The sequence below is a fragment of the Helobdella robusta genome (assembly GCF_000326865.2).
Source record: "Helobdella robusta unplaced genomic scaffold HELROscaffold_49, whole genome shotgun sequence".
Classification (NCBI taxonomy): Eukaryota; Metazoa; Annelida; class Clitellata; order Rhynchobdellida; family Glossiphoniidae; genus Helobdella; species Helobdella robusta.
In genome coordinates, this window is record NW_008705246.1 from 422748 (window position 1) to 435826 (window position 13079).

Here is a 13079-nt window from a genome sequence, read left to right on the forward strand (position 1 = left end):
TCTATATGGCCTTATTTGCAGCATGAATTCGAAAAATAAGTTTATTTTGAATTTTAATAAACTAAACGTTCACCAAAAAACTTTAGTGAAAAAAATCGAAAAAACGAACTACAAACATATTAACGCCAAACATTCGGTAGAATTTATAGAATAATGTAAATATATATATATATATATATATATATATATATATATATATTAATATGTATATATATGTTGGGTACAATATAATGTTATGTTAGTACTTATTTTTACGTAAAACACTTGTTATTTCTGCACATTTCCAGATGGACGGACGGATAGATAGCATGTTGAGTGGATGGGGATAAATGCATATATGGATAGATAGATGGATGGATGGATGGATGGATGGATGGATGGATGGATGGATGGATGTTATATTTCGTTTTTGAATATTTGAATATACATCACACCAAAATGAACATATGTGTAAAAGAGAGATTTTTATATTTATACCCAGCAGTTTCTTAAAAAAGTGTATGCTCAACAAGGTAGGTATGTGTGTGTGTATGTTAATTCGTAGCAACACTTGCAGGAGTGATGTATGGATTGAGATGAAACATTAAAATCTTTCCAAACAACCATTCTATCCATCAGTCTATCTAGCCATCCATCCATCCATGCATCTATCTATATATCTCTATTTCTAACCATCTATCTATGCTTTTTTTGTTGAGAAATGTACGATAGCAGAAGATTGATACTTTGGTCATGTGTAAATCAAATTTGATACATTCACTCATCTTCATTGTTTGCTTATATCGACCGTGTACGCTTATAACGAATATGTACGCTTATAACGATCATGATGACGGGCTCGTGCAGCTGTTTCAACTTATTTCGTAGTTTTTATTTTTCTTTGGAAAAAATTTTTTGCGGTCGTTTTTGTAACACGATCTCCGTGGTAGATAGGTTTAGTTTTTGTAGCTCTATATTCATTCATCTTACCGCACGTACAAATGCATTGCATGCACCACAACATTTACACGTATTATTTTTATATATGCATATACATTCATATACTTATTTACATGAATATGCATTTTTTAAATTTTATTAAATTATAATAAATTATTTTTATTTGCATTGTGAACTTTCGTATTTTTTAAAGTGTTGGAGTCGGTTGGAGTCAGAGTTGGAAATTTTTGATTGGCGAATATTTTTCATCCAACTCCTGAAAATGTTGTGAATTTGAAATTTTTTATATTTTTTGCTCTAAAATTATTTTTTCAAGATCGTGTTTTTTAGAAAAAAAATATGTGTAGCGAAAGGATATTATCTTTAATACTGAAAATAAATTCTAATAATGTGAATAAGACCACCTAATTTTTCTTCAGTATGTTTCTTCAGTGTTGCCTATTTCGGATTCGATCAAGTTGCTTGGGGTCACTTTTGACAGACATCTAAATTTTGATAAACACATATCAGAAATCGTCAGATCCTGCAACTATCACCTCTGCGCAATAAGACATATTAGACATATGATTACATGTGATGTTGTTGCTGCCCTTTGCAGATGTTTGATCCTTTCTAGATTAGACTACTGCAACTCCTTATTGTATGGGGCCTCACGTGCATCTCTCAGAAAACTACAGACTATCCAAAATAAAACTGCTAGACTGATATTTAATAAACCTCCTCGTGTTAGTTCTTCCATTCTCTTTCCAATGCTTCATTGGCTTCCAATTTCCGCTCGAATCATCTTAAAAATTGCAGTCCTTACCTTCAAAACCCTTTTATTAAAATCCCCAACATATCTATACGAGGTTTCTTAAACAATCCAGTTGCCTGATCCCGTCTGGCTGGCCGCGGTTTTCGTCACGCTGCTCCGTATGTCTGGAATGCGTTAGCTCCTGAGTTAAGACAATGTTCCTCGTTAAGTCTTTTCAAAAAAGGATTAAAGACTCATCTTCTTAACACGGGCTCCGGGGGCCTCTCAAGCAGCTGGGCGAATGGGCGCTTCACAAATGTTTATATTATTATTATTATGAAAACAAACCTAAAGTTATTTTTGTTAAGAAAAGCAATTACGTTGACTGATTTGTAAGTGTTTTTAACAGTATTTTTCTTTTAGAAGTGATATTTAGATAAAACTTTTATTCAAAAGTTAAAAAAAAATTCTGGCAGTCGAAACCTGAGCCAAAAATTTGTGCCGGAAGTCGGATATTTTTTATTATTGTTGTTATTATTAATATTGTAAATGTTATTTATAATAATAACATTTATAGAATAGCAATTTGCGTTATAATGATGACGATAAATAATAAAAATAACGTAATGGCAATGATGACGATGATGTGATGATAATGATAATATCTTGTCGATCCATCATTAGATCCGTCAATGATAACAAGCGAAATACCCTGAAAAACAGTGCTGATGTAAAAAAAAAATTAATTAATACTCATCCTATTATAACATCACATTTACTTACGTTCAACATACACACTCTCACACACACACTCATACACACTCATACACACATAAACATACACACACACGTGTGTGTGTTTGTGTGGTATATAGGTATATGTAAATATGTAAGCATGTGCATGAAGAATATTATAACACTAAGGGTTTAAAAAGAGAAGTTTATAAGATAAGCTCGTCAAACTGCGTCAGTGCTTAGACGGGCTTGGTTGGGATTTTCCCTGTTGATGGTGATGGCTTTTGACATTCTTAAGGATAATCATACTAGAAACAAAATAAATAGACTAACAAATTGATGAATGATTGGAGATGATAATAAGTGTTGATTTAACTGACAATATTTATAAAATATACAGAATATGATAGCACCAGCCACCATAGCACTATTATGGGAGCTTCAAAGCCGTTAAATTAGAACAAGCAAACAAACAAACAAACAAATTAAAAGTAATCACAGATCTTCTAGATGTGAATGTTAATTGTAAATTATATTTTTCTCTCTCTCTCACTCTTGTTAATTGTTAATTATATTAATTATATTTCTCTCTCTCTCTCTCTCCTCTCTCTCTCTCTCTCTCTCTCTCTCTCTCTCTCTCGGTATGTGGAATGTATCTGATTAGATGAATATGCATCAAACCGTACCGTAAGCATCTCGAGTGTTTTGATGTTTTGATGCTTCTGTGAAAGTGGAAATATAAATTTAACAATAGTATGAAAATAATAAGCAAAGTCGAAGAGCACAAGAACAATAATATTTTAATGTGTGACGACCTGCCGCCCCCTGTCACCGCCAGACACGGGCATCGTTGCATTTAAAGACTAGTTCATTTTTTTATTTATTTTATTTTATTTCATTTTATTTGATTCATTTTTATTCATTTTATTTTATTCACACATGCGCACTATGCACGCGCATCCACTGAGTTTGAGACAGACAGTATTCGAACCAGGCCCTCTCGTAACTGCACGAGACGTGGCACTCCTACTGACGGAGTTAACAGAGTAAAGACATCTCATGTTATGCTATTCATAATTATAATTCTAAATTATTACAGCCTTGTTGTGCGCTTAGTATTATCGGCTGCTAAATGTTATAGAAATCTCAAAATAATAATCCTTCTAGTAAATTAATGTATACTCTTTGTTGATACGATCATAGTAATTATGGAAATATTAAACACTCCATTTACATAAACCATCCTATTTTAAGTAAAATTGCTAACGAGGAGAATTTCTTGCAAGCTAATTAACAAACTATCAGCGAGGTCTTCACAAATCAAATAAATATTCAACCCAACCACCTTACAACTAACATCATTGCTGGAGCTTCAGAGTACAAAACTTTCCATCGTCTATGAAAATTGCACGCATTATATACTGCACAGCTTTGTGTTTATTTATGCATTGAACACACACACAAACACACCACACACACAAACACACCACACACACACAAACACACACACAAACACACACAGCATTCAATTCATTTATTTGTTTATAAATATTTTCAGTAAATATATGTTGTACAAGGGTTTGAGTGTAGGTGTTTGCGTATATGCATGCATGTACGTACGTACGTATGTAATATTATTACCATTATTGAAATTTATATAGCGCTGAATATAATAAAGATTTTCATCAGCGCTACACAGACGATTAAGTTATATCATGATGAAGAGCTGATATATGTATCTATGTATGCATGTATGTATGTATGTATGTATGTATGTATGTATGTATGTATGTATGTATGTATGTATGTATGTATGTATGTATGTATGTATGTATGTATGTATGTATGTATGTATGTATGTATGTATGTATGTATGTATGTATGTATGTATGTATGTATGTATGTATATATGTATGTATGTATGTATGCATGCATGCATGTATGTATGCATGTATGTATGCATGTATGTATGCATGCATGTATGTATGCATGTATGTATGCATGTATATAGGCATATACGTTAAGCACAAATTGAATTTTTGTTCGTGTTCGTTATTATTGAAGAAGGATTTTTTTAATGACGGAGGTCCATTTTGCTGAAGTGAACAACACTGGACTTGATCTCTTCAGAAAGCAAATGAAATTATTGCGATGCAAGGGGAAGTTTGCCACTGGAGATCTCGCTCTTCGAATTCTTAAATATAAAATAATACATAATAAAAACTACAAAAAAGAACTATGACAACAGCAACAACAGCCGCAACAACAACAAATACTGACCCATCATGCAAGATCATTATAGGCCACCCTGTGTATCAGTCTTGATATTCAACAAGCAAACAAGCACTCTCTCTTCCTCTCTCTCTCTTCCTCTCTCTCTCTCTCTCTCTCTTTGCTATCTGCATCTATCTAACTTATTTTCATTCTTTCTTTCTTAATGTCCAGCCGGTTAATATTAAATAATAAAAAGACGCCTGGGTTGAATGCTAGCGTGAGTCGTTGGCTCGGTTGGCTGCTGCCTTTACATTAAATAAAAATGAGCTGATGAATATTTATTTCAAAAATGAAAAATATATTCACTCCAAAGTCTGGATCCTACTGAACGATCGGATTGGTTGTCAATTTTCCATAGCATTTGATATATAAACACGGTATATATAAATAAATAGGTATATACTTATAATATACATATAATATATTATATATATATATATATATATATATATACGTTTAGTAGACATATATCATATATATATAGAGAGATTTTGTTTATTTTTTATATTTCTTGTGGGTTTGTTCACTGATTCCTTTGTTCAATCCTTCACTCCAAATTAACTTGGTTTTACAGGCGGTGTTTGTTTGCAGGCGTCATCGTCATGTTCATCATTCTCAACGAAATAATTTTATTTATTTAAAATACTCCTAGGTTTTGTACGAGCAAAAAAATATAAGTCATCAAAAATTATAGTGCAGTGCATGGAGGATTAAAATGATAATTTATATTGATTAAAAATTAATCTTTAAAAAGCATATGAGTTGTATAAGAAAATATTAGAAATAAAAACATGCGAACAAAGAATGACTGACTGATTGAATGAATGAAGAAATAAATAAATGAATGAAGGAATGAATAGATGAAGGAATGAATAAATGAATGTTGTTTGTTAACAATGAAGCCACTAAAAAAAACTTCGTTCGACGCAATCCATTGCTCTCTTTGCACTTTCTTTTTATCACTATCTTTTGTTCTTTCTTTACCCTCATATTCCTCGACATCTCTCCTCTTCCATTTATACATTCATTAATACTTCCATACTGGGTTGCAGATTTTGTTATTATTAATCCTAGTGTAAACGTTCATATTCATTAGTGCTACCGAGTCCACAACTCTTTCGTTTTTATTTTATTTTTTCGTTTGGTTGGTGCTTTTTCCAGTTTATTAATAAATTTTCTTCATTGGATTAATTAAATTAAATGATTTTATTTCGCTTTAATAACGAAATTGTATATTTATGCACTTAAATAAATTATTAAAACTGGGCTATAATTAGTTCTTATTGAATTAATTATCTCGAAATTAATTTAATTAACAGTCATCAAGAAATTTGAAAAATGTCATCAGACGAGGAAAGGTAAGAATTATAAATTCAAATAAAAATCATAAACGGTAAAAATTAAATTAATTTTTTAAACAATTTTTGGTAATTATTAACATAATTTTTATTTTTTTCATTTGGTAATTTTTCATATTTGGTGCTTCTCGTTCAAATGACAATAATAGTGAATACTATTTTATTCTCCCGCCAAAACTGATTGGTTTTTTCCAAGGAGAGCTACTTTTAGCCGATCTAACGTATTGCAAAGTTTCAGTGAACACGTTTATTAATCTGCATTTGATGTAACAAATAAATTGCACGAAATTTAAATATTCATAATTCATGAATTATTATTATTCATTGACAGCGACAATGAAATTACGTACGTTTGCTACATCTTTATTTTATTCTTTGTTTTTTTTTTCAATTTTTATGTTTATACCATAACTAATTAATTAATTAAATAATTAATTAATTATGTATAAAATTCTAAATCAGTGTTTGATTTTTTTTTCAGTCCACCCCCCAAAAAAGCTCCCGCACCAAAAGTTATTAATTCTGTTATCTATTTACTATAAATACTCATTTCAACTATTTTTTATTTAATTATTCAGAAAGTCATTTGTTAGATAATAAATTTGAAATTAATTTTGTCAAAGAAAAAAACAACGTCAGCAATAAAGTCTGATGGCCTGGACGAGGCATCTGTCGAACTTCTGGAGGCCAACAAGCGAGACCGAGACAGAATGGAAGAAGAGATCCAAGAACTGAGAGCCAGAGCTGTTGGTGGCTTATCATTCTATTAAATAACTAATTTTGCATCGTTCTGAATTAATGGTTATAAAATACAAACGGCAATAAATAAATATTATGTCGTAGGAAAAGCGAAAAAAACAAAGAGACATTGAAGAGAAGAGGATGGCTGCTGAGAGAGCGGCGGAAGATGAAAGAAGAAAAGCCGTCGAAGTACTTTTGAATTTTTTGTCATCTAATATTATAGTAGCCACACAAGATAACATGTAAAAGATTAAAATAAATGACAAAATTTCCCAGTAAATTTTCTTATTTACTATCTCAAAAAAATCATAAATGTTCTAAATTTTGGCTTGCTCATGTTGAAAAAAAGTAACTTAAATTATATTTCCTAAAAAGTTTAAGCTCATTATAATTTAACTTGAAATACATTTATTCATTATAATATTTTAATAAAGATCCTTTTCATAAAATCGTTTGCGACAAAATTGGGCAAAAACTTGTTCACATGCAGGAAGAAAAAAGAAAAAAGAAAGAAGAAGATGAACAAAACACAATAAAGGAAAGAGCTCGAAAACTTGCTGAATTTGAAAAACTGAAGAACCCAGGCAAACCTAACTTTGTAATTTCAAAGAAAAATGAGGACGGCAGTGAAGTTGAAGAGGTTAAAATTTACTAAAATTATTAAATAATACTTATTGAAAACCCTCTGATGTTGATGATTTTGCACAGGAAGTAAAAGAATCTAAAAAGTCAAAAGAGCAACTGGATGCTGAGAAAAAAGCCATTTTAAGCCAGCGCATCATGAAACTAGATATTGCCGGTTTTGATTCGGGTAAATTAACAGAAAAAGCAAAAGAACTTTTAAAAATGATTTACAAACTGGAAGGAGAAAAATACGACCTAGAAAAAAGATTTAAAACCCAACAATCTGACGTAAGTGTGTACATTATCATCAGTGGCGGATCTAGAAAACTTTGACGGGGAGGCCTAAAAATTTGATAATGTTTAAATTTTTATGAGGAAGGCTAAAACTTTCACCGGAGAGTTTTTTATTTGTGAGTGATAGTGTGTCTGACGACCTATTTTTGCTTGCCGCGTTCAATTTTTGGACGATTTTACACATAAAGCAATCTTTTTTCTGACTTCCATTTAAAAAGTACTCACAACGGCTTTCCCCACTAGACTCGTCACTGATTACCATGAATATTTTAAAATTATTGCTAATGTTATTATTTTAAACGCCGTAACAGCTTATGGAGCTTGCAGAAAAAGCAAGACAAGCCAATAAAGTAGGGTTAGAGTCAAAATAACTATTCTTAAATTTGACAAAATTGCCTTGATTCTTGCTGATAAATATTTCAACAGGAAAGGAGGTTTGAAAAGGATCCAACCAGGAGAAGAGTGAGTGTTCGTTTGTTAAATAATACTAGAATGCAAAATAGAATAATTGTTATTTTATTAAAAGCAATGCTACGTTAAAAAATGCTTAATGTATTTTAATTCAATTGCAGAGTTGACATTATTCAAACAAAGTTTGCCGGAGCCCCGGTAAATAAAATTGAACTTGAGTTTAAAATTTGAAAATAGTCATTAGTGACTTGATTTTTTGAACAGGCGAAAATAGAAATGTTTAGCAAGTATGAACGCCAAAAAGATAAAAGAGAATACGGCGAAAGAAAGGATAGATTTGCTGGTCCTCAATTTGTTCCGCCCGTTGATAAAATAAAACCAACCAAATTCATTCAGTGGGATGAAGAAGGAATGCCGTTGTATTCTCAATCGCAAGCTGAACAGGCTGCCCAATAAACGGTGCAACCATTAGAACAACGCAGCGTGAAGAACTCGTCGTAACATTTTCTTATAAATGATGACCCCGAAAATAATTTCAAAATAATTTTCTACAAAAAAAAGATTACTTTCAATTTCAATGAATTTCAATAAAATTTTAACGTTTTGTAACGTAACCATTTTTTTGTAGGTCACATAGATATATTTCAAGGCTTACCTATTTTTATTTATTTTCAAATTAATGAGTGTATTTTTTAATAAACAAGTTAACAATTTTGAAGAATTAATTCAAACAAAAATCCGGGTGGTATCTTTTGCTTCAAAGCAATAAAAAACAAAAATATAACCATTGGAAAATTTTTTTTTAAATTTGTCAAGAACAAATAGAAACAACAAACACCGAAAAAACATAAATGTAACAAACAGGTTAAATGAAATCAAAAGATCTATAATTAACATGATGGAATTGGCTTTGAAAGAACATTTGTGCAGTAAAATAAATTATGCCATATGTCATTCCATAGTACGCAAGGAACTCAAAAGTTAAATCAATAAATAGTTAATTAGTTAATATAAAATGGCTGGCAATAATATAAGGAATAAATAATTTGAAACGGCTTAGCACGAGTGAGATTCTTAAATGAGATAGCTCATTTTTTTTTTCAAAAACGGTATTTCAAGTTTCGCTGATCAAATGCAATACTCAAAATTTCAAACCTAATAAATTATCTTGTGTTATTTTAATCCACGATTCCATGAAATTTAAAATATTGTTAGTTTTAATAACGAAAGTCGCTCGATACCGCTGCTTAATATACAACACAAATTTTCTAGCGATTGAAAACAAAAAAAACAATTTTTTTTGTAAAAAAAGTGGCGTAATAAAAAACTTGAGTATCAGACAGTGTCTCTACCTGATTGAATAACTCTTGCCGGTTATTGATTTCGGCTCGTTGAACTTGCCGCTTGTTCCTATCAATCATAGAATCATTTTAGATTTCAAACCTCACTAAATGCATTACAAAAATTCAAAAAGTTGCCAAATGTTTTGAATAGTGTAGATTTAGTAACTATGTAAACATTACGTGCGATTAAAAAATATTAACATCAAAAGAGAAAGGATAATATGATGTTGCGAATGGTTGCAAATATGATAAGCGAATTTATGAGTTTAACGGACAGCAGCCAACTTACTTTCCAGATGTTGGAAGGACAGGTCGCTAACATACGACATTTGGCGACCAACTGAATACAAATTAAATATTACCATAAATCTATGTTGAGTTTTGCTATTTTTCAATAGTAAAATATGAAAATAATTAAAACAAACAAATAAATATAACAGAGCTAAAGACTTATGAGAACTTTACAATGGGCTCATTTTTAAATATTTGTATCAAAGAACATCTTAGAGAAAAATAATCTGCAAACAGTTTCATAAAAAAATGAGTTGATAAAACATAAAAACGAAGATGACATGTGGAGTACCTTTGAGAGGTTCCAGTAAATTAGACATATTATTTTTTTTACTCGTTTCTACAAGTCGAGGCTTATCTGAGGTAAAAATAAATAATTTACGTTTTGAAAAGATTTTATATAAACTAAAAAAGTAAGTTTTGCGCAAAATTAAACTAAGTTATAAAATAGCAAACATACTTAGATGATTTGCACCGGAAATATCGAGATTCTGACGGCTCGAAAAAAATGGTTTGCTAATGTAAGCATTTGCTCTCAACCTAATATCATGAATGGCTCCAAAGTCACGTAGATTTTCATCTTGAGTAGTAAGATAGTCTGACTTTTTAAAATGTTTATTGACTGGAAGCCTTTCGTTGCGATGCTGGCTTCGAGATAGCTCATGAAAGCCACGGTGCATGTTCTCTGGTGAATGGAGTTGTGCTACTTGTTGGTGCTGAAGGTGGGAATGGTTGTTGTTTTCAATGCAAGGTAGGAGCAATTCTTCATCTCGGTGGCTTGATTGAAGAAACTGATTGGACGATTGAGGTTTAATTTTTCTCACATATTTCGGTTGGTTCACCAGATTTGCCGCATCTTTGTTTGTTTGTAATGATCTGGTGGCAATCATGAAGTTGCATGGGACGATGATCAGAGTCTTTGATTTACCACTTTTCTGAGACTTTCTCTCCATCCGCTCCTAAATAAGCAGTAACACTTATTACAATTTATAAATAGTTATTGCTCACTATCAACTTTGCTGAAATTTTTAAAATTTGAAATGAACTTTGGAAAGTGAAACGCTTGCAAGACAAATAAACATTAATCAAATGATACTAATTTATAAATCGAAATGAAATGGTAGCAGAAAATTTTTTCAACTAATTTACTCAAATAAATTATTGTATAATTAATACAGACCGAAAAAAATGCATATGTCTTTCGAAAGCCAAACAACAAATAAAAAAATTTGAAGCCAAGATTGAACTATATGAACATGGCAGTCAATAAAAATATCAAAATGACTTGTCATTTCGTCAAACGTTCGTGTCGCAGGAATTGCATTATACAAAACGAACTAATAAACTGGATTGGATTTTTATTTTTTAATTTTTATTTAGCTGTTCTAAAATTTACAATAAAATATTAATAAACATTCATTCAAATATGGGAAAAATAGGATTGTAATATATATAAAGAATGTAAAATATGTATATGCCATTACCAGAGTTTGCATGGTTCTCGGTCTGCCGCCATGAACGGTTGGCCCATTTGCTGTTTTGTCATTGTTGTCGTGCGGTTTGAGAGGCTGCATGAATTTGGAATGTTCCTGTACGTGAAGTTGGTACTGCCGCTGCAAGAGCTCTCGTGCCTTCTGTGAGACGCGTGCGTCTTCTGAGTGCAGTTTTGTTTTTATGATGTTTCCAAGCTGTGGTAGCTTAATATAAATATGGCGAGAGTTATTCTGGCTGTCATTTGAAGACTTTTGAATTGAATTATGCAGCTTTTTTGGTATATATCTGGTCTTTACGCTGTCATTTTTATCAGAATCATTCGATGAAGAGCTAGATGATTGCAAAACACCCTGTGTTAATTTAGAAATTTTGAACTGCATAATAAACCTTAAACAGCTATCCAGTTCAAAATACATCATCTTTCGTTAAAACCCTTTTAAAATTTTTAACTTAGAGTGAAGTAATAAAAAAAAACAAATAAAAAATTTTTTTCTAAAATATTTTAGAACAAAACAATTTTTTTACATAAAAAACAAAATATGGCTCACATGGCTTAGAATCAAAGTATCATTCGTTTCATCGGTCGATGAAATGATGGAAGAAGCTTTGTTGCAAATGTTTAATGCATTGTTTCTGCACTCGCTGTTCTTATCGGCAATGAACATCTTAGTATTAATATTGATATCTGTATTAGACCTATTAGAATGCTTAAAAAGATTTTTTGAAATAACAGAGTCAGTGAAAGAATTATTTTGACTATTTTTCACATCAAATGAGCTCTCATTCACCAATCCACCAGCAGAAGAGCTGTCAATGTTGTGAGCAGTGAATGTCAGCAGGTTGTTCTCGACTATTGTGGCCATGCGATGCTCTTTTGATGCCTTCTCTACATGCGATAATTCCTCAGAATGGAGCTTAAAAAAATAAACACCATTGTTAAAACTCGATACTTGTGCGGAAATGGATAGACATAAATGAAACAAATTTAAATGGATCTGCACTTTCTTATGTCGTTGATGTGATCTATTAGTCAGTCGGTCTGTTTCACGTTGTGAGCAACCCGTTGGTCTTCTGGAAGATGATGACGACAATGACGCTGATGTCGATGAAGAAGACGTGCCGTGATCCCTTTATGAAAGAACATAATTTTTCAATAACAAATTTCAAATATTTAAAATTTGATTATTTAAAAAAAATAAATAAACAAAAACAAAATATTTTCACACTTGTTAAAACTGTGCAACTTTTTTTGAAGTGAAGTACCAGCAACTATTAATGCATGGTCAGTCGACCTGGCTGCTGGAACACGTGCTGGCAAAATTTTTCCTCTTAATGCAGATGTTTGGCGGAAAATCTATAAATAATTAACCACCGGTTAGAGTATGCATTCAATTAGAGAATAAAATACAAATAAGATCCAACAAACGCAGCAGTTGTCTTATTTGTGCCATTTATATTTAAAATGGAAAATGTATTGAAAAATTACCTTATCGTGAACACTTTTATTGCCAGAAGCTTGCCTTGAGTTTTGTATTGAAGGGTGCTGTTTAAAGTTTAAGTCATTCAACAGTTTTTTCTGTTTGCTTGAAACTAATCAATTTAAAATATTTAAAAATTAATCACTTATAAAATTGATTTATAATCAATCGAATAAATACTACAATGCAGCCTACAATCAAATGAATATTGTACGAAATCAGCGGTTCTCGCTCAACCGGTGTGTCGCCACCCCGTTGGAGATCGAATGATCACTTGCCAGGAGTCATCTAGGGCCACCAGGAGCATTGATTTTTGTCACTCTTTTAATGCGTTATTGTATAATTTTTCAGAACTTTTTAAAAG

The 13079-nt window shown here is 31.4% G+C and overlaps 2 protein-coding genes across 2 annotated transcripts; one reads left to right on the forward strand and one right to left on the reverse strand.

Moving 5' to 3' along the window:
• Positions 1–6019: 6019 nt before the first annotated feature.
• On the forward strand, positions 6020–8565 carry HELRODRAFT_178654 (hypothetical protein; the record flags this gene model as incomplete). The annotated part of the gene is made up of 9 exons (XM_009026749.1): positions 6020–6039; positions 6521–6551; positions 6663–6785; positions 6883–6969; positions 7271–7420; positions 7489–7692; positions 8010–8053; positions 8271–8307; positions 8374–8565. 9 exons carry the CDS (start codon positions 6020–6022, stop codon positions 8563–8565), a joined length of 888 nt encoding a protein of 295 aa, XP_009024997.1.
• An 892-nt stretch (positions 8566–9457) lies between these two features.
• HELRODRAFT_193387 (hypothetical protein) lies at positions 9458–13003 on the reverse strand (the record flags this gene model as incomplete). Its single annotated transcript, XM_009026750.1, has 8 exons — positions 9458–9519; positions 9742–9792; positions 10036–10101; positions 10204–10702; positions 11228–11587; positions 11786–12365; positions 12724–12780; positions 12990–13003. 8 exons carry the CDS (start codon positions 13001–13003, stop codon positions 9458–9460), a joined length of 1689 nt encoding a protein of 562 aa, XP_009024998.1.
• Between the last annotated feature and the right edge of the window lie 76 nt (positions 13004–13079).